Genomic DNA, 21242 nt, shown 5'->3' with positions numbered 1-21242 from the left:
GAACTGTTTAAATATCAGCTGTTTAGAAGATGTAACTCGGTAAGAAATTGGTCTTGAATACAACAGGAGCAAAATGACTTCTTTAGATTTATGACAAGGCTTGTGTGCAGTCAGCTAAGAATAAATGGCTGGTTCCAGGGTCACAGTGTCACTGTCAGAATCCATAAAAACATAAGAACGGCCATACTGGGTCAGATCAAAGGTCCATCCAGCCCAGTATCCTGTCTGCCGACAGTAGCCAATGCCAGGTGCCCCACAGGGAGTGAACCTAGCAGGTAATGATCTAGTGATCTCTCTCCTGACATCCATCTCCACCCTCTGACAAACAGATGCTGGGGACACCGTTCCTTACCCATCCTGGCTAATGGGCATTCATGGACTTAACCTCCATGAATGTATCCAGTTCTCTTTTAAACCCTGTTATAAAACCCTGTTATAGTCCTAGCCTTCACAACCTCCTCAGGCAAGGAGTTCCACAGGTTGATTGCACTGAGTGAAGAACTTCCTTTTATTTGTTTTAAACCTGCTACCCATTTATTTCATTTGGTGGCCCCCTAGTTCTTATATTATGGGAACAAGTAAATAACTTTTCCTTAAAAAGAAAAGGAGTACTTGTGGCACCTTAGAGATTAACAAATTTATTTGAGCATAAGCTTTCGGGAGCTACAGCTCACTTCATCAGATGCATTCCTCATGAAGTTGATAGATTTCCACTCCATATGGTTAAATTCAGTGCCTTGCATAATGACTGGTTTCAGAGTAGCAGCCATGTTGGTCTGTATTCACAAAAAGAAAAGGAGTACTTGTGGCACCTTAGGGATTAACAAATGTAGGAATGCATCCGATGAAGTGAATTGTAGCTCACGAAAGTTTATGCTCAAATAAATTTGTTAGTCTCTAAGGTGCCACAAGTCCTCCTTTTCTTTTTGCGAATACAGACTAACACGGCTGCTACTCTGAAACTTTTCCTTATTCACTTTCTCCACACCCGTCATGATTTTATATACCTCTAGCATATCCCCCTTAATCTCTTTTCCAAGCTGATTCAAAGGAAAGGTAGTGAAATGTACTAGCTGTCTCACATGATCTGTGAAAACTGAAAAGATGGCCCACTGGATGGCTGAAAGGACTGGTAAAGGGGGAAGATAAGTGCCTTTAACTAGGTTGTTAGCCCAAGATTAGTTACAAAAGCATTAAGAAGTGGCACGTGTTGTAGAACTAGATGAGAACTCACACGCTCACTGGAGAAAAAAGTGTCCATATCACAAAAGTGACAGGTTCCCCCTTTATTGCAGTTTCAGAGCTAGGCCAAGGACTGAACTGGCTGTGGAGAGTGAACTCCCCACTTATTCAGATTTCTTCAAGGCAGCGTTTAGGTGGTGGCAGGAATTTAGCGAAGCCTGCATTGTACTTCTGAATGGATGAGAACTTCAGGCTCCTGCTGTCCAGCTCTCAAGGCAGTGCTGCTGCCAACAGCAGCACAGAAGTAAGGTTAGCAGTTCTGCAACTCCCCCTTCCATAACCTTGTGACCTCCCCGCAACTCCTTAATGGGTCAGGACCTTTACAATTACAACGCCATGAAACTTCAGATGTATATAGCTGAAATAATGAAGTTTACAATTTGAAAAATCTTATGACTCTGAAAATGACCAAAATAGACTGAATTTGGTAGAGCCCTACCAATTTCTGCAGCTGAGGGGAGACTGGTAACTTATGTTTAAAGTAACCCTTTTCTAGCTCTTAGTGTTTTATTTCCATCAGTCCCATGCTGAGTTTTTTTAGTACTGTTTAAGTGAATAGATTTATAATTCGATCAGCGCTGGCAGACAAAAAATGCAGGAGGCCTATACCCAGGTTCCTGCTCTAATTATGACTAGACAAAACTTTCTGCTACACCAAGCTGCTAGACTTCCTGTGGAGAAGCTCACGTACACAGCAAGTGGTCACATAAAACAGGAACCATAAGATGGCTATTAACTTTCAAAATTTTTATTTAAACTTCCTGAAGAATATTTACAAATGTAACAGTTGGAAAGGGAAATATTTAACACTAATGGGAAAAAAATCTTATTTCAAGAAAGACTGCAACAAGAGAATCTCTTTTCCAGGGAGATGGGACTGAGGTTGCTTTCAGACCAAACAAAAAACAAAACAAAACACACACACAGAACATGTCCTCAGTGGCGTTAATCCCAATTACCATTTTAAAACAGTAAGCAGTAGGATATGCAGAGGTTATGTAGCTGGCATTCAACTAACTATCCAGAGAATGGGTCATGCTGATTTAAGAGTACACAGCTTACAGTGGATTTGTCCGGTGATGAAGGATGTACTCCTCAAGGCTGCAACAGAAGGGGGGGGTGTGTGTGTAGGGCTCAGTAAGCATCACATTTTACAGCGCTTAAGGGATTCTCTACAATAAACTGAATCCAGTCCATTAGCGGTCACGCCTCATTCCTGAAGACTTTTCTTCTAACCCTCGCATGTTCGGAGGAAAGGTGAAGCACACAGCAAGAAACAATTCTTCAATCTTTGTAGACCTCTGATTTCTGATTAACTATAGGCTGACACCTCCTGTGTTGCACAATTTTCAGGTGCTGCACCAATGCTCAAGCTCTAGTCTCTTTGTTTTTCTCCTCTGGAGGCAGCGTGGGAGGATTCCCAATGTCCACAGTGATGTTGGTATAAAGAAGGTGCTTCTTTCTTGAAAGGAGTTTGAACTCTACAGAATTCATTCCGTCATCCTTCCATGTTTTTCTGGTGTTGTGCAGTGGAGCAGGCCTAAAGGGAGGAGAGTAGCTGTAGTTAGATATTGCCATCTTTGTCCAGTCAGTTACAATACAACTCTCAAAAAATACACAACACTCTCTATTTGTGAATATGATTAAGTGGCTTAATCAGAGAGAAGAGAGGCTGTTAGGTAACACTTGAAGTAAGATGTAGACAGGCAGGTAGGGAAGCTGTTCCAGGTGGCAGCAGCTTTACAGGTAAAGCCTGTTCCACCAAAAGACCTCAGATTGTTCCTTCGCACAAAGGAAGCCTGTTCTAGACAAGCAGAAAGAGCAGAGAGTGGAGCAGGGACATGTTGTGAGGTGCAGGAGACTGGAATAATTGTATGGTGTTTATAAATGAGGACCATTTGGAACTGGAGCCTGAAATGAATGGGGAGGACCAGTGGCATGTGCGAGTATAAGGATGATGGGGCAATGCCAATCTGTATGTATGAAAAGGCAGTGGCAGCACCATACTGCACATGTTGGAACATGGAGAGATGGGCCTTGATGAGGCAAAGGTGGCAATGAGGATTTCAGAGGTAGAATGGAGATGTAGATGGCTGTATGTAGATTTGTGAACATGCGAGAGAAGCTGTTAAGGAGCTTAGTCTTAAGGATGAGGCAAGTGGGAGGGCTGAGATGCCAATGTAGACAGCCTCCACCCCAGCATAAACACTTTCTTCCAGCTCTTGGTATGTAAGTAGGTCCTTGGGGATTTAAGTTCAAGATAAAGGTTCACCTTACCCATGTCTTCTGAATTCAGCACTCTGATTTCACATTTTTACTGGGTCTGTATACAGCTTAGTGTTTGTCTACTGCTAGCATAATACTTTGTTACATAAAATCTTAAGACTTGTTTTGTCTGAGATGTATATAAAAATCTCGAGAGGAGGGAACACATAAGAGAACAAGCTTCAAGGCTGATTCTTTATGTTTCCAAGATACCTTGAGGTAACTAATGTGGAAGTTGTCTTGTTTCTTCATACGAATATTTTAACAAACTATTACTGTAGCGTCTGGAGCCCTAATCATGGGCCAGGACTCCACTGTGCTAGGCTCTGTACAAAACTCTTGCTAGCAACTGCCAATCAAAAGAATGAGGACTTCAGACAATGTGAACTAGTATTAAAGCATCTACACTTTAAAAATATAACCACTGAAAGAAAGTAAGGTTCAGTTGTAATTGGCTTTTGACCAGACAATATTGCTGATATCGCAAATATTCTTTTATCCATGAGTCCAGAGGCTGCCAGCAGGACTGCAGAAATTTAAAAGTTGTAATCAAAACAAATCAAGCAAATGCTTCCACCCAGTGAATTTCCCAAACTCTGTGCTGAACAAAGTCAGAGACAGTTTCTTTAAATAGCATTTAAAGAAATAGGCACAGTCCAAGGAGCTGCTTTCTGCCCTGCATGAGGAGGAAGTTGCTAGCACTCAGTCAGCAGGCTCTTCAGACCAGGGATGGCCACACTGGAATTTGGACAAAATGAGGACAGGGCCTTCCTATAATAGTTACCTTCTTAGGTGCTCTTCACTCCCTGTGTGTTGCTCAAGCTCCACCATTTTGTAGCGTCCAAGATGAATAGGGGTCCTGACTATTTTCATTCCTGCTAACTGAATCCTTTAAAATGAAGATAGAGCAAAAGCTAGATTTATATACAAGAATATGAAACTTTTTTGGGGGGAGGGATAGCTCAGTGGTTTGAGCATTGGCCTGCTAAACCCAGGTTGTGAGTTCAATCCTTGAGGGGGTGGTCCTACTTTGAGCAGGGGGTTGAACTAAATTACCTCCTGAGATCCCTTCCAACCCTGATATTCTATGAATACCAGCTCTAGGCTACACAACGTACAGAGATGTTTCCTGGTAGAAACGCAACCAAAGCAAAACATACAACAGGGCTGAAAAGACAGTACTTCAAATTCAAGAAGAGGAAGCAAGATTACGGTACTCAGTGGTACCTCCTGAATTAGGCATAATGCACCACTGACTTGATTGACACCACTCATGGAGATTGTGATGGGAACACTTACGTTACCTAAAAGTAGTGTGGTACATAAATGTGAGCAGGCCAGCAGCAGTGCATTATGCTACCATTCAGACGAGCTAGGGCAGTAGAGTTTCAGAGGCTGTATCAACTGCTGCGTCTGAATGCCCAGGCTAGGGAACTTTACAAAAAATTATTACTAGTGCTACTACCACTTGTAGTGAATCACTGCCAGTTTTGGATAGATCTCAAGTGCAGAAAAGGCTCTAGTAGCCAGACCCATTGCGACTACCATGTTCATTTAATTTGCTGAAGATTTAGGCAGTTTAGTTTGGCAAATTAACATCTTTGAACCTTCTTTTTATTCAATTTCTTTCATTAAAAGTTTCATTTTAGAGATAGTGCTAGAGGTAGATAGCAGCAAGCTGCACTACAACATTCCTGCTCCCAGGCCCTTGGGAAAGGCCAGAGTGCCAACAATATTTAAATTTAGACTAGAATTATCAAAAGATAAACCCAGAAAAGGTATTAATTCATTAAGGGAGTATGTCTTAGCATTTGGTAAAGTACCATTATCTCAACCTGGGCTGTAGCAAAAAAGTTTGTATGTTTGCATTAAACAAACAAATATAAATTACACTGCACATTCAAACAGAAAAATGGACACAACTGCAAAAAAGCTGAGCTAACTTTGCTGTTGAACTCTAGTCTGGCATTGCAAGACTAATTGTAGTAATGCAACTTTAAATACAAAAAGCTATGTTAATGCAACAATGAAAAACCCACAAAATTAGCATAAAATACCCCAAAATAATGGTCTGTGCTTAATGTTAATACTTAAATGGTTCCAGTTAAGATGTTGAAGCTCATTTCTTATAGGAGGTGAACGAAGATACTAGTGCCTGAGATTAAGGTTCAAACACAACTAGCTGATGCTGTTGAACCCAACTTTGCTTCATCTGTACTGACTGCAAAACTGGTCAGCGTTGATTGGCCAACCTGGCTGTTCAGTTGTGTTTAATATAATAAAGCTTTAGAGAGAAGACAAGGCCAGCAAGGGTTCATGCCATATTTCCAATTTTATTTTTGCTGTTCTAAAGCATAGGTGCTCAGTCCTTTCTAAAACTCAGCTTTCTTTTAGGTGTCTCAAGCTGGTCACTCAAAAATTGAGGCACCACAAATCACTACAAACTTTTGTAAACACATGCCTGTATGTTTGTGAACAAAGAATCATTATTAGCCTCCACCACTAATAGCAATGTGCCCCTCAAGTGGATGTGGTTATCAATTTGTAGTACACAATTCTCACAGAATATTACAAGGGATTTACTTTCCTTCAAGGAAGGTATGTTTTAGGGTCTACTCAGGCGAACAGTGCCCCTGGAACAGATTTTTTTTTTTTTTTAAGGAATAAAAGGAAGTGCACCCTAATGCACAGGACTCTGGTATGGCACGTCTCGCCACTGGCGCCCCACTTGAGACCCATGTTAAGAGCTGAAGTAGTGCAGAAAGCATTGGAGTGGGTCTCCTGTTTGTTTTTAGAAATTCAAGATGCCCTATACCCTGATATTCCAATCATCAAATAATACTTTCATTTAATTTTAAAAGTAAATATGTTCCTATAATAAGATTTCTCTGATCAAAGGAATTAACTTTTAAACACCTAACTTTCCATTCTCAGGAGCACAATGCTTGGTAAGACTCCCACAGTCCTTGAACAGAATGTTCCACTGAAAATTACATAACCTGTCACACCGTGCAAGAGCAGGAAACAAATGTATGATGATTTTTACTGCCAGCTAAGTAGTATAACCTCCCCAACAGTTTGCCTCAATGTCCGCTACTAGAGCTGTACCACTGGTGAATTACAGCTAGAATGCTTGCTAGAGTAGACAAGGCCAAGGGGTCTTTATTCTGTACTCTACAGAGCTGCACTGGGCACAGCAGCTGTAATTAAACTGTCTATATTCACATCCATAGCACATCACCTAACCTAGCAACAAAACATCACATTTTGCCAACACTAACTCATAGGTACTTAAGGCTCTGTAATACGTCACTACGTGTCTGACAGTTTAAAGATAGTAACGTAAGGAATCCAGATTCCTAGCTCCCCAAATACCGTGTACTTACTGAAATGGTCTTTCAGGTGGTAAATGCCATGTCCTGAATCCCCTCCTATTTTTAAATCTAAATCTTTTAAATCTAAGCTTCCCTTACAATCCCATAGCTAACTTCTAGGTTTTCTATCTTGTCAGCCTAGTAGTCTCTCCTATGGAATGATTAATTTTGGTGAGAGTCAACTATCAGTCACTAGTGGTTTATACAGCTCTTGGAAGAACTCCAGAGACAGCAAAGGGGTATTCAATGCAACATTATCTAGCTCCTGAAATCCAAGCTATCTGAAGAAAGCTTCTAATTTTGTTTAAAGTATCACTTTTGTACAGTAGGAAGTTAGCTCTAACATGCCCTGACCATCAATTCTTTGAATTTAATGTCTCCAGAACTGAACTCTGGAAGGATGTTGATACACTGGAGAAGATTCAGAGAAGAGCCACCAGAATCATTAAAAGGATTACAAAACAAGCTTTACAGTGATAGGCTCAAAGAGCTCAATCTATTTATAGTTTAGCTTTAAGGGCGGGGGGGACTTCATTACAGTCTGTAGGTATCTACATGGGAACGACAGACTCTTCAATCTAGCAGAGAAAGTATAACTGTCTAGTTTCAACTTCCAGGCACTGGATTAATTCGGACTGGAAATAAGGTGTAAATTGTTAATGGTGAGTGTAATTAACAATTGGAACAATTTAATAAGGGTTGTGGTGGAGTCTACATCACCGACAATTTTTAAATCAAGATTGAATGTTTTTCTAAAAAGATATGGTCTAGGACAGGTGTTCTCAACTTTTTTCTTTCCGAGGCCCCCCGCCCCAAATATGCTATAAAATATTCCACAGCCTACCTGTGCCACAAAAAATGTTTTTCTACATATCCAGTAGATTAAAAGCCAGGGCTAGCATTAGGAGATAAAAAGCAGGGCAATTGCCCAAGGCCCCATGCCACAGGGGGCTCCTCAAATCTAAGTTGGCTTCATCCCCATGTAGCAGGGTTCAGGCTTCATCCTCAGGGAGTGGGGCATGGGCTTCAGCTTTTTTCCCTAAGCCCCAGTGACTCTAGCGCCAGCCCTGCTCTCTGTTTATTTCTGGTTGAGAACCACTGGTCTAGGAATTATTTTGGGGGAGTTCTGTGGATTGTATTAAGTAGGAGGTCAGACTAGATGATCATAATGGCCCCTTCTGGCCTTGGAATCTATGAATCATAGCACTATATAAAATTAAAGTTGTCCAGAACCTATTAGCTCTTTTATAGTTCCTCCTCTTGGGCTAATGGAGACCATGCAATTTGTTGTTACTTTTATATTTAGTTCTATTTTAAATGGCCCAGTTCTAGCCGTTAGTACCTTGCAGCAATGTCATCATCTTCACCACGACTGCCCCAGTAGGCGTTTGGAAACCCATTTATCTTCATGTAATGCTCTGGAGTCAAAGCAGAGACACCTCCAAAAAAGGACCAATATGGCAAACTGGAGAAGAGAAGAACAAGTTGTCAAAATCGAGAGTTTGTCACTTACAAACTGTTTTACACTGCAGTGATGAGTCACATGCATCTTGCTCTCAGCTTATTGTACTTATATTGCACAAGAAGCCGGACGATAGTTCTTTCATATTTACTTGGCAAGTATTGAACTAGAAAGATAACCTGTAGAAAAAGAGTACCAATGAAGTGAGCTGTAGCTCACGAAAGCTTATGCTCAAATAAATTTGTTAGTCTCCAAGGTGGCACAAGTCCTCCTTTTCTTTTTGCGGATACAGACTAACACAGCTGCTACTCTGAAACCTGTTAACCTGTAGAAAGTTTTAGTCACTGAATAAGTGGGATATTAAGACTTCAGTGCAGAAGATCAGACTGGTAAATTCAGCTGAGATTCCTTCTAACCAGCAAAATTCAGGAGATTAACTGTTCTGCAACTGAGAGGAATTTTTTTCCCCCACTGTGAGGGAAATACTGTACTCTGCTCAGAGAAGAAGGAAAGAAAATAATTAGCCATCCATCACAGGAAGATGAGTTTCAACTTGCTTTGAATAGCTGCTGAAGGCAAAAAAAATGGGGGGGGAGCTCAAAGGACTGGGTTTGCCCTGACGTTTCATAAAATGATTCATGATAATTATATAGCTGCGGAGGAGGGAAGCCATAGCTGTTCACTGAGATGTTGACGAAATCATAATCTACATCACTTTATTCAGATTCCTACTTAGCAGCAGAACACGTCACGTTTACAAGGAGTCCAGTGGCACCTTAAAGACTAACAGATTTATTTGGGTATAAGTTTTCATGGGTAAAAAAACCCACTTCTTCAGATGCATGGAGTGAAAATTACAGATACAGGCATAAATATACTGGCACATGAAGAGAAGGGAGTTACCTCACAAGTGGAGAGCCAGTGTTGACAAGGCCAATTCAGTCAGGGTGGGTATGGTCCACTCCCAACAACAGATGAGGAGGTGTCAATACCAAAGAGGGAAAATTGCTTTTCTAGTGAGCCAGCCACTCCCAGTCCCTAATTCAAGCCCAAATTAATGGTGTTAAGTTTGCAAGTGAGCAAAAAGCATGTCATATTTGTGCTCTGTTCTGCTTAATGCTCTCCATCCTTCATCTAGGAGAAGGAGAGAACAAAAACCTGTCTGTTTCAATATGGGTGCATGGGGGAGAGCGGCAGGAATCATTTGACTAGCTATTCTGACACATCCCTTCCTGCAACAGCCGCCCAGGTGGGAAACCATTGAGGTAACATCCTTCAGTGTCCAGTCCTAGACTATACTATATGTTCCATGAAAAGGAACTGCTTATAAGATCATCAAAAGCGTCCATCCCAAATGCAGACCCTTACCTGTACTGGAATTTGTCTATGGCACTGGCAATGTGTTTGGGGTAGTATTCATCACAGACGTAGAGGTTATAATCATTTTCAGGAATGAGGTCCACGTCATGCAGGAGCAGACAATCCCAGTCCTCATCCTTCATGGCTTCCCGGACACCAACATTAAGGAGCTTTGCTCGGTTAAAAGTAGCATTCCCAGCCTGGAAAAGAAAACGTGCAGTTTACTCACCAACTCCTGGAATGGCTTCAAGGGTCTAAGGCTGCTCACACTGAAGTCAATGGCAAAACTCCCATGGATTTCAATTTGAGTGAGACTGGAACCAAGTAATGCTGGGAAAAGTTTTCAGAAGTCCCTTAAATGTTTTTGAAAATTTGACCTACTGCCTTAGCAACTCTATGAACTTTGAGAAGTTGGAAGTCTTTTGCCGATGGGTATAAAGAGAAAAGGGATTCTAATCTCTGTAGCAGACTAATGTAGATCTTCACCTATACTTCCCTGCACACAGAGATTATTGCCCTCATCCCTCTTTAGAAAGAAGCCAGAAATCAGAACACATATCCTAGTTACATACAATTGAAAGATACTCCCCTTCTTAACTAGCCATCAGTTTTTACCACTAGTTAATTACCCCTCTCTGGGGATCCTTCACAACACCAGAACTCATCAGTAACACCAACTGTTTGGCCTATGTAGGTGTGACCCAGAGCAGGATCAAATCAGAGTTTGTATCTCACTCTTGTCTAGGCAGACAGTAAAGATATCCGATTTCACTCTGGCACCTCCTTCTGACTGACTCAGAAGCAGCCATATTCAGTCCTCTTTCACAGGAAAAATTATCACCCTTTAAATTTAAATTTCTCCCTCCAAAAAACAAACATGAAACAGTATCTAGTGCTAAGATACAGTAAGTGCTTTAGAGATACAAAGAGAGTGGGTTAATTATGTGCCATTGTATGTTCATATTCACAAAACTCCATATTTCTCATGGTGGGGGAAAATTGTGTCTCCACTTTTCCTTTACAGCCAAACCACTCCTTAGCTCAGAGGTGGAAAAACTATGGCCTGGGGCCCGCATCCAGCCCTTCAGATGTTTTAATTCGGCCCTCGAGCTCCCACTGGAGAGCAGGGTCCAGGGCTTACCCTGCTCCAGTGAGGGAGTAGGGTGGGGGGCTTGCCCTGCTCTGCGCGTGCCATGGCTCCATGCAGCTCCTGGAAGCAGCAGCATGTCCCCCCTCCAGCTCCTACATGTATGGGCAGCCAGGGGGCTCCGCCTGCTGCCCCAAGCAACACCCCCCAGCTCCCATTGGCTGGGAACGAAGGCCAATGGGAGCTGCAGGGACAGTGCCTGCAGATGGGGCAGGGCGCAGAGCTGCTTGGCCGTGCCTCTGTGTAGGAGCTGGAGCAGGGACATGCCGCTGCTTCCAGGAGCTGCTTGAGGTAAGCGCTGCCCAGAGCCTGCACCCCTGATCCCCTCCCATGCCCCAACCCCCTGCCCCAATCCTGATCCCTCTCCCACCATCTTGTTCCCAGCCCAGAGCACCCTCCTGCATCCCCAACCCCTCATACCCAGCCCCACCTCAGAGCCTGCACCCCCAGATGGAACCCTCACCTCCCCCCGTCCCAACCCCCTGCCTCAGCCTGGAGCCCCCTCCCATGCCCTGAACTCATTTCTGAGCCCACCCCAGAGCCCTCACCCCCTCCTGCACCCCACCCGCAATTTTGTGAGCATTCATGGCCTGCCATACAATTTCCATACCCAGATGTGGCCCTCGGGCCAAAAAGTTTGCCCACCCCTGTCTTAACTGGAAATCTCAACAGCAGTGATAGACACACATGATTTTGATTTACCTGGTGAATCAAGTAGATGCTGTAGTGAAGCTGTTGGCGCTGCAGGAAGGGATGTAGATAATAGAGAAGGTGTCGCAGGTGCTTCTCCTGGTTCTTGTGTGGTACAATGATGGCTGATTTGTAGTGAGCCAGGCAGTGAGGAGGGCTATAGCAGCCTCCAAACTGAACAAAGGGATTTTTTTTTATTATCATTCTTTCACTGGGGAATGCATTAAAGGTGATGGTTAATGGACCAACTGTAAGAACAAGGGAGGGGGGAAAAAGAAAAAAAAAGTGAAAATTTCATGGATTTGAACAGTGATTTGGTTCAACCTCATATTCATCAGAATAAAACCTCATACATCTACTGCTGGAAATACTTGAGCTATACCCAACAGGATATCTGTCACACTATGGATTGGAATCCACAAGGGAGGCCTTTCAGTGGGCTGATCCACAGTCCTGTTCTTCTGACATTTGCTGTTCTTCACTCACATTAGAAGAGAAGACCCAGACTCGTGTGAAGTACGTTGTGTAAGCAGACCACAAGGGAGCCTCGATAAAAGGCAAGGTATTTATCATTGCAGGATGTTGTTTCTCCAACTACTCTTCTACAATCACATCTGCCTTCTTTACTACCTTTTCCCATTTATGGATCAATGCCTCATTGCAGGCAAGGGCTCAAGGATGAAGTGGTCTGGAGGAATTGTAGTGACTACAAAGAAACTATTTTGGAGAAAACAGAACTTAAAGGGAGCAGGGTCACACCCAAAGATAAGTTCCCTTTCTGTTCTAAGGGCAATCTGATATTTAGTAGTAGCTGGAATATTTCTTCCTTTCAGAGTTCACAGCCAGCTCTCAGTCCATTCTGTTGTGAGCATGGACTCTGCCGCCTTTTTAGTGTCAGGAAATCAGACCATCGCTACCTTACAAATAGAATCATAGACTTTAAGGTCAGAAGGGACCATTCGGCACAACACAGGTCACGGAATCTCACCCACCAACTCCTGTAACAAACCCCTAACTTAAGTCTGAGCTACTGAAGTCCTCAAATTGTGGTTTAAAGAATTCAAGGTGCAGAGACTCCTCCAGCAAGTGACTTGTGCCCCACGCTGCAGAGGAAGGTGAAAATTACAAAGGCTTTGTGAAGATTCATAAATTCAGCCTCACAATACACTTGTGTGCTACAGCAGGACAGTATGATCTCTAATGATTTTGGTGGCTTCTTCCCCCCCCCCGATGAATCCCAAAGCTTTCCTAAGTATTTAAATTCAAGGAACCAGATGTCTACCTAATTGAGAACGAGGAGTACTTGTGGCACCTTTTAGTCTCTAAGGTGCCACAAGCACTCCTCGTTCTTTTTGCTGATACAGACTAACAAGGCTACCACTCTGAAACCTAATGGAGAACTCTGATTTTTGACTCTGCTACCAAGAATTTTCCTAACCAACTGCTGCCATGTTTGCTTAACTGCAACAAACAGAATGGCTGTTCTTCAGGTAACTATGCTACGGAGGAACAGCTCTAGATCATACCTACCATGGCTAGGTGATTACTATGATTGTATTAGCTGCTTCTATGGAACTCTCAGCTTCTATCTTTAAAAACAAAACACTTTATTCCATTATTGTTTTTAATCCGTACATTTCTATTATACTGTTTTTATATTTAAAACAAAAAAAGTTAAAGTAATTGTTTTCATATGCAAGTACTAACTATTGCTCCAGTGTCAGTTGGCGTTTGTCTAAGCGATACTAATAAAAATGTGTCTATATTCAGATTCAGTTGCATTTATGGGAGTCACAACATCCTAGGGTATGAGTTTTTTAAAGAGATTGTGTTGTTTCTTTCAGTATAATCAGGGCCCTGCATACTGCAGGACTAAATTCAGTAAATTCCACAACAGCAACTCCTGCTTTCTAAAAATCAACCTTAATTTATTCTACTGACATGCAATATTCTTACATTTTTGTTCTTCCACCCCCACGGCGCATAGATGAATTTTGGAAGCGTTTTCCAACCATGATTATTTTAGAGAATGAAGTTGTTTGTCATGCTCTCCTGGCCACGTGGCTCCTCAGCTCCTATGATGTTGTCCAAGCAACCTAGCTCAGAACCTGCTTCTTTCCCTGGCACACATGGGGAGAAAAGAAAGGAAGCTTGTAAGCTGCATCTATGGCTCGTATCCCTAAGCACTTCTGGCTCCCCCACACTCCCTGGCTGCAAGCTGGACTTCAGGTCTGGGTCCCTAACCCCTGCCTCCTAGCTCCATGGAACAGCGTAGGGAGCAAGCACTGTAATGCAACAAGAAAAGGAGTACTTGTGGCACCTTAGAGACTAACAAATTTACCTGAGCATAAGCTTTCGTGAGCTACAGCTTATGCTCAAATAAATTTGTTAGTCTCGAAGGTGCCACAAGTACTCCTCTTTTTTTTTTTTTGCGAATAAGGACTAACACAGCTGCTACTCTGAAACCTGTAATGCAACTCCCTCTTGTGAGGAAAATAAAGGCAGCTGCATACAGTTTTCTGCAGAGCAGGTAGACAGAAAAATCACTGGGGTCTAACAGAAGCAAAACAAATTTCAGGGCAGAAGTACTGAAAAAATGCCATAGTCCACAGTTAAAATGAATGGATTAGTTCACACCTTTCAGAGCTATTATTTCAGCTCTCTAAACACTTACGCAGACAGCACTTCATTGATTTACATTTTCAAAGTTCTCTCTACAACCATGAGTGCTATAAACAATATTTTATTTTTCAATTAACAGTCAGATTCTGGAGCACAATTCCATGGGAAAGGGTCAATTCCATAGCAAACTCTGCTGCCACAGAAGATAGGAACCTGAGCACAGTGCACTCTTGTACCTTAGAAGGAATTAAGACGCTCTTGCCCTGGCCACTATCATTCATTCTTTCTCAGACGACACTATTTACATAAAGACCATGCTTCCAACCTGTGCTCCCTTGACCACCACTGGCTGACATAATGTAACAAAGGCAAGCAGCGAGGAGTTCAGGTAGGAGATCCTCTCTTGAATGATATTACTTATGAAATGATTTGCAGAACAAACAGGTTAGAGTACTACTGAATCAAAAACTATAAAGTGTTATTTCCCCAAAGCTTCCTGAGCCGTTGCTCGGTATCTAACATTACATGGAAAAGAATCTTTTAACCATGTTTAGAGACGCATGGTCAACCAGAACAGGAAGCTTCTAGCTGCATACATAAAAACCAGAGCCCCCCAGTCCATCCCTTTAGCTCATCAGCACCACTGCAAGACATGTTCTCAGCTTGCTTTACTTATTAGGCAATGCATTCAAACAGAGAGGTTTTTGCTGGTTTTGGCTGAATTGAATTCATTTCAAGGGAAATGTGAGACCTTTCAGACCTTGAGAGTGCATGCTTTAGGATCAGATGACCTTACAACGGTCCTCTTAGTACACATTTAATCTGGTGTAAGTGGATGCAACACCATTGACTTCAACAGAAGTTTTGCCATCAGCAAGACCTGCATGATTCAACCTGTCAAAGGGGAACTTAAACAATTAGAGAGATGTAAGCACTACTCTGAATGGAAATAGCTTGTCCTCATGGGGAAATTTATTGGTAGAACTATATCAGTATGACTATACCACTATAGTTATACTGGTATAACTCCCTGTGTGGACACCCTGAATCCAGAGTAAGAATGTCCACATGTGCAGTTACATCAGCATACTGTAGGGTGACCACCTGTCCTGAATTAGAGTCCTGGTGTGAATGACTCCAGGACAGCATGCGTCTTGTATTTACTGTGGCGTCACTCCATGGCTGCCCAAGATTCTGAGGTGGCGCCAACCTCTTCCTCGTGTGTGTGTGTGGGGGGGAACGACACACGACACGACTGAGGTGGGCCTTCATCCCCCCCTCGCTATGAGCTCTCCCCCCCGGCAGCCAGAACCGGGCAGTAGTAAGAGCCTCTCAGGGAGCCCAGGCCGCTGTGGGGAGCTCCTGACCCTCCACCTGTTCAGGACGGGGTGCCTGAGACCACAGCGGACCAGGTTCCCTGGGTGCCTCTTACTACTTCTGGCTCTAGCTTGGCCTGGGCCACAGAGGTGGGCAGGGCTTCTGCATGTGTCCCACTTTTGCCTTTGAAAAGGTGGTCACTTTAGTGCACTGGTATATCACCAGTTATGTCACTGTACTGGTACAATTATTCTGGTATAGTTCTGCCAGTACATTTCCCCATGCAGACATGCCCACATTGTTTAGATGAAGAAATAAGAAGCAGTAAAGGAGCATTAGCTAAAGCACCAAATCCTAATGATGGAGAATGGGCTGAATCCAGAAATGTGTCCAGGCTAGGTCTCTCAACAGCAGCTAAAGGCTTAAGCCCTTTTCATAGAAATGCCCTTGTCTATTTTTCCCCTTTAAATACAAAAGTATGATCCCTAATAGAAAAGTATCAGTTTGACACGACTGCAGGGACCACTCACTAGTACCAAAGCAGATGGTCATGCTTCCAAGAAGGCTATGACAGATCGGAGTAAGGAGGAGGGACTATTTTCGAAGACATTGGACCAAGTTTGCTCCTGGTATAAAACCATTTAATTCAGCAGGTGAATGAGGGAGGAATTTGACCTATCAAGTTTTCCAGAGCTAAATCTAATCATTCACCCATAATGACAGAGTGGATATTGCTGAAAAATTCCTTGCTGAAAATCTTTCAGAAACAAGCTTCTGCCACAAGCAAAAGATTAACTAGAAGAGACAATGCACCGAACCACATTGCTTCCAGCAGATGTTACAAGCAAGGTGCAAAAACACAGGACTTTGAAGTTAAATGATAAATAGATTGATTCAGTTTGACTGGGCTCAAGTGGAGCCTACAACTGTAGGTTTAAAAAAAAAAAAAAAAAAAAAAAAAAAAAAAAAAAAAAAAGGAATAGCATGCAGCTGACTTTTGCTTAGACCATCTTCAAGATGGAAATAAAGTTACTTGTTCATTATAGTAATGAAGACACTGAACATTTACCACACACAAACAGAGAAAGGGCTACACTTCATAGAAGGCCTAATCCAAAGCCCATGGGTATGGGAGTCTTTCCATTGACCTTAGAGGGATTTGGATCAGGCCCAAAGTGACCTATTACCAGTCTCCAAATTGGGACCTTCAAGAATTACATTTGAAGTCTTATTTAATGGAGACTATGAAATAAGTATTGGAAGGACAGATGTTCTATTCCATATGTGATGTTTTTAATTTCAATGGGACTCCTGAGAGAAGTTTTCATCTATTTTAGTTCTAAGGAGGAGAAGAATAAATGCCTTTTACAGTAGCATACATTTAAAAGAGTTCATTTGGGTGAGATTTGAACACAATAGATCATGAGTATCTGGAGAAACAAATTTCTCTTGATGCACTAAAAAAGTGTTATTGGTTAGAAAGTTAGTAAACTAAAGCAGAATCTTATTTCACACACTGCAGATGTTCCAAAACCCCACGAGGTTGCTTTCTGCAGCATGCATTTGAAACAACATTACAATTGTAGTTTCCTCTAGAGGTTTCCATAAATGCTAATTACTCTAGAGTATTTAATCTATTTAAACTCCATCTTTAATTTGCTCTCATTTTGGTAACTCCATATAAAACATTATTCTCTGATGGCTGAAAGGCAAGTTGTACAGTGCTCACCGTTTGTTTGGAGGTTAAAGATAAAGTAAAGCCTCCTATTTACAGAAAGTCTTTTAAGAGAGGAGGATTTTTGTTAGGGTTTGCTGAAAGTGAGTGCAAGCGTCCATTCGCTAGTCTACAACTTGGCTCATAGCAACTGAAAATTTTTACCATCTATCCAGGCCCCCTTAAGCGAATCAGTGAGCTCTAGTCTGCTCTAGACTGAATCTACACCTCAAGAAATAATAACTGGCATCTGTGCTAACAGGCTCATGGACAATTATTTCAATGGCCACGAGGAGAGTTGCTCACAGAAGTGGCTGTTTCCAAGAGAGAATTGAGTCATACAAGCAAGACAACACGAGTGAGAAACCACGCACGTTGCCTATGTTTATTTCATTTAATCTCAGTGACAGAGGGAGAAACAAAGGATGATCAAATATTGTTATAAACCCTGTAGAGCTAGTCTAAATGCCCACCCAGATGAGTAAATCCATGTTTTCTAACTAAACCAGGCAACTGTTCAAGACAGCTGTGTTGTGCCCACACATTAGCTTTTTTTAAAACAAAACATAATTATGTGTGAAGCAAGGTTGTGTATCCCATTTTACCATGCTGCCTGATCGCATTTGCGTCACTACATCTTAGAATATCTGGGCAGCTATCATCTCGTGCCTCAGCAGTGGCTATTGTACATGAAAGACGTACACAGATTATGGCATTTGCATCACGGGGGCAACAGACTGCAGTGCCCTACCACACAGGGCTGGGAGGAGGGAGGACTGGCTAAACTGGTTACAAAAGCAGTTAGGAAATGTAAAAACATTTCCAGATTGAAACATGTTGTGATGTAGCTGAATCAGTGCTACCAACAGTGAAACAACCAGTTTATTTTTTAAAACCAGTGTCATCTAGCCTGTCTCAGAGTTCTGCCTGATTGGATGCAGGTAATTTTGCAATCAGGCAGAAGTCTGAGAAAGGCTAGACGACACTGGTAAATATAGCATAGCGCCCAATCTACACTATAGCTTATACTGCAACAGCTACAGTGCTACCTACACCACTGCTGGAAAACTGGTACGGAATTTCCTTGTGTACACAAAGGTCCACTCCAAACAGCATTACAAACTGGCAATAAGAATATGGGCCAGTCAAGGCCTCTAGGAATGTAAAACAATCAGCTGCCATGGTTACGGTGTTTTGTTAGTCTCTAAGGTGCCACAAGTCCTCCTTTCTTTTTGTGAATACAGACTAACACGGCTGCTACTCTGAAACCTGTGTATTAACTATGTTATGTGTTGACCAAAAAAAAAAACAAACAAAAAACAAAACAAAAAAACCACCCACACACCACATATTTAGTGTAGACAACATGTCCAGCTAGAGCTGGTTACAAGCGCACTGTGAAGTTTAGCATAAACAGGGCCTAAGTATACACTGAACAAAACCACCTACACTGTTTGATAGCACCTGACACAGTCAGAGTCAGTACTTTTCCAGTATTTAGATTTAGGATGAAAGGGAGAGTAATTTAACCCCAGAGTGGAAATGCTAGTAGAAGCTTCAAACACTATAGTAAATTACTGACAAATATGTCTCACTTTTGTAAAGTGAAAAGTGTTATTACACTGATGCACTAGTTCAGACACTAGCAGTTTATACATACCAAGTATCGGTGACTGGGCTGTGCAATATGGCATAGTTTCTTCATTAGGAGCTCGGGTGAACAAGCTGAGGTTTGTATACACATCCTGTGTTTTTGAGTAATCCCAGGGCTGAGGTGCATCTAAAAATCCACGAAACACACTTGATGCTCCACCTCGGTACAAAATCAGGATAAATATGGCTTGAAATACAGCTAGAAAGAGCAGAAAACAAGGATTTTCAACACGAGACAGGGACATGGTTTTAGGCCATCCACTGGAACTAGTCTTGTTGAGTTTAATTCTCTAGAACAACTTCACATTTTAACTTCAGGGCTACATTTGTTTATGTAAGAATCCTTGTCCTCTTCAAAGGGCTCAGCAAACCAATTAAGGTCTTTTGACTGCAGTGCATATTTCAAGCATGGTTTTGTTATGTGCAGTCCAAAATGCTAAACTTTAGCCGTCTTCTGGGCATCGCTCTTCATTCTTCGTCAACATTCAATCTGCACAGCTAATTAAAGAGAAAAGACAACTTGTTACAGTAATTCCACCCCAGGACGTCTGCCAGTTTCCCTACTAACTACCAAGGACAGTCAACTTCTGGTATACTAGGGCCAGGCCGGGTCTGCCTTCCCATCATTAGCCCGCTCCCTGCCACAGTGGCAAACTATTTCGGTGAAGTGAGCTGTAGCTCAGGAAAGCTTATGCTCAAATAAATTTGTTAGCCTCTAAGGGGCCACAAGTCCTCCTTTTCTTTTTGCGGATACAGACTAACAGGGCTGCTCCTCGGAAATATTCCAAACACGGCTACACAGTGGGGCGAGGCCCCCTTTGCAGGCGAGCGCTGGCTGGCGGCAGCCAGGCCGCACAGACCCGGAGCGAGCCGCGCCTTAAGGCGAGGGGAGCTCGGGCTCGTGCCAGAGCCGGGCTGCTCCCTGTGTGGACGCTCCGCTCCCGCCATGACGCGGCCGGGTTTCACGCCAGGAGAATGCGGCGCACTGACGCCGCAATCGGAGCGTCCACACAGCCAGCGGCGAGCCGGGAGGGGAAGGGGGGGGGGAGGAGAGCCCAGCGCGGGTACGCCCCCCATGCGGGGGGCGGGTGCCGGAACGGCCTACGGGGCCTTCGGGCAGCCCTAGCGGCTGCTTTCCGAGCCCCCCGGCGCGGGGTTACGGGAGGGGCCGCAGCGACCACCCCCCACCCTCGACAGCGGCGGGCACCGGGGCGGGAAGGGCCGTCGCCTGTCTCCCCTCGCCGCCAGAGCGCAGCCAGGAGTGCGGGCGGCACCGCAGAAAGCCCCTCACCTGCCCGACGAGCCCGCACGCGCCGCCGCCGCCGCCGCCGCCACCCGGCCAGCGCCGCCTACTCGCCGCGCGGGCCACGCCCCTTCCCGGGCCACGCCCACCCCCCGGCAAACCGCCTCCCGTCTCGCTCCTGCAATTTGCATAAAATGGACCCGATCCACGCCGCCTCGGACCCGATGCGAGACCACAACGCCCAGCATGCAACGCGGCTCTTCAGGGACTACAGCTCCCAGCGTGCAGCGTGAGCCAGGGATTAAAATTCCCCAGTGTAGGCAGGAGACCCCCCCCCCCGCCCCCACTCCCCTTGCCCTCAGGTAGAGCAGTGCATGCTGGGATGGGAGCTGTGGTCTGTAAGGGGCAAGCCTCCAGATTGACAGTGGTAACCACCACGTGGTTACAGATGTGGGCCCCTGGGCTGACTGTGTATATCAGGCACCATCATGGCCTGTGCTAAACCCATCACAGGGGGATGGGCCCATCCCAGGCTGTAAGGCACCGAGAATCACTTATACAGAATTCGCAAAAAGAACGGGGAGGACTGGTGGCACCTGAGAGACTAACGAATTTATTTGAGCATAAGCTTTCGTGAGCTACAGCTCACTTAAATAAATTTGTGAGTCTCTCCTTTTCTTTTTGCAAATACAGACTAACACGGCTGCTACTCTGAAACCTGTCATCATACAGAATTGCCAGCTAGTGTGCTATTATGATGGAGCCCCTCATTAGGCCCTCCCACCCTGGAGAGGGCTGGGGTGGGGAATTGTCACAAGAAGACATGAGCACCAGGTTGGATGGTCTAACCCTGCTGTGAGCAGGTGGTCTAACAACACCCGAGCCATCACAAGAATGCCACGCCTGAGCATTCAAAATCAAGAGTCAGGCCTCCAAAAATCATGAGCCTGGTTGAACCAAGGTGCTGGAACAATTTTTATAGTGGGGGTGCTGAGGGATACAATGGAAATCATGTATTTGGTGTTTGTTGTTAGTGCTTCAAGCCAGCAGGTGTGTGACAGCTCCCACAGCACTCCTAGTTTCAGTACCACTGGACTGAACATAAAATAAGGTTTAGATTTCATTTTATTTACCTTCTGGTTTTGGAGCCTTTA

General features: G+C 43.7%; 1 protein-coding gene across 3 annotated transcripts; it reads right to left on the bottom strand.

Moving 5' to 3' along the window:
- Nucleotides 1–1273: 1273 nt before the first annotated feature.
- LOC119852559 (beta-1,4-galactosyltransferase 3-like) lies at nucleotides 1274–20455 on the bottom strand. 3 transcript variants are annotated; one of them, XM_043512288.1, is made up of 7 exons: nucleotides 20310–20455; nucleotides 18853–19343; nucleotides 11552–11787; nucleotides 9712–9902; nucleotides 8224–8346; nucleotides 4292–4396; nucleotides 1274–2782 (listed from the first exon to the last, which is right to left on the bottom strand). In XM_043512288.1, the coding sequence occupies exons 2-7, from the start codon at nucleotides 19088–19090 to the stop codon at nucleotides 2611–2613; spliced, it is 1065 nt and encodes a 354-aa protein (XP_043368223.1). In that variant the 5' UTR covers nucleotides 19091–19343; nucleotides 20310–20455; the 3' UTR covers nucleotides 1274–2610. The 3 variants fall into 3 exon arrangements, with proteins under 3 accessions (XP_043368223.1, XP_038249798.1, XP_043368218.1); XM_038393870.2 differs by having other exon boundaries at nucleotides 20137–20324; XM_043512283.1 differs by lacking the exon at nucleotides 20310–20455 and adding an exon at nucleotides 19424–19490.
- Nucleotides 20456–21242: the final 787 nt, after the last annotated feature.

The sequence above is a fragment of the Dermochelys coriacea genome, chromosome 1 (genome assembly GCF_009764565.3).
Source record: "Dermochelys coriacea isolate rDerCor1 chromosome 1, rDerCor1.pri.v4, whole genome shotgun sequence".
Classification (NCBI taxonomy): Eukaryota; Metazoa; Chordata; order Testudines; family Dermochelyidae; genus Dermochelys; species Dermochelys coriacea.
Note: the sequence above shows the minus strand (reverse complement) of the source record. Positions and strands in the feature narration are given on the sequence as shown.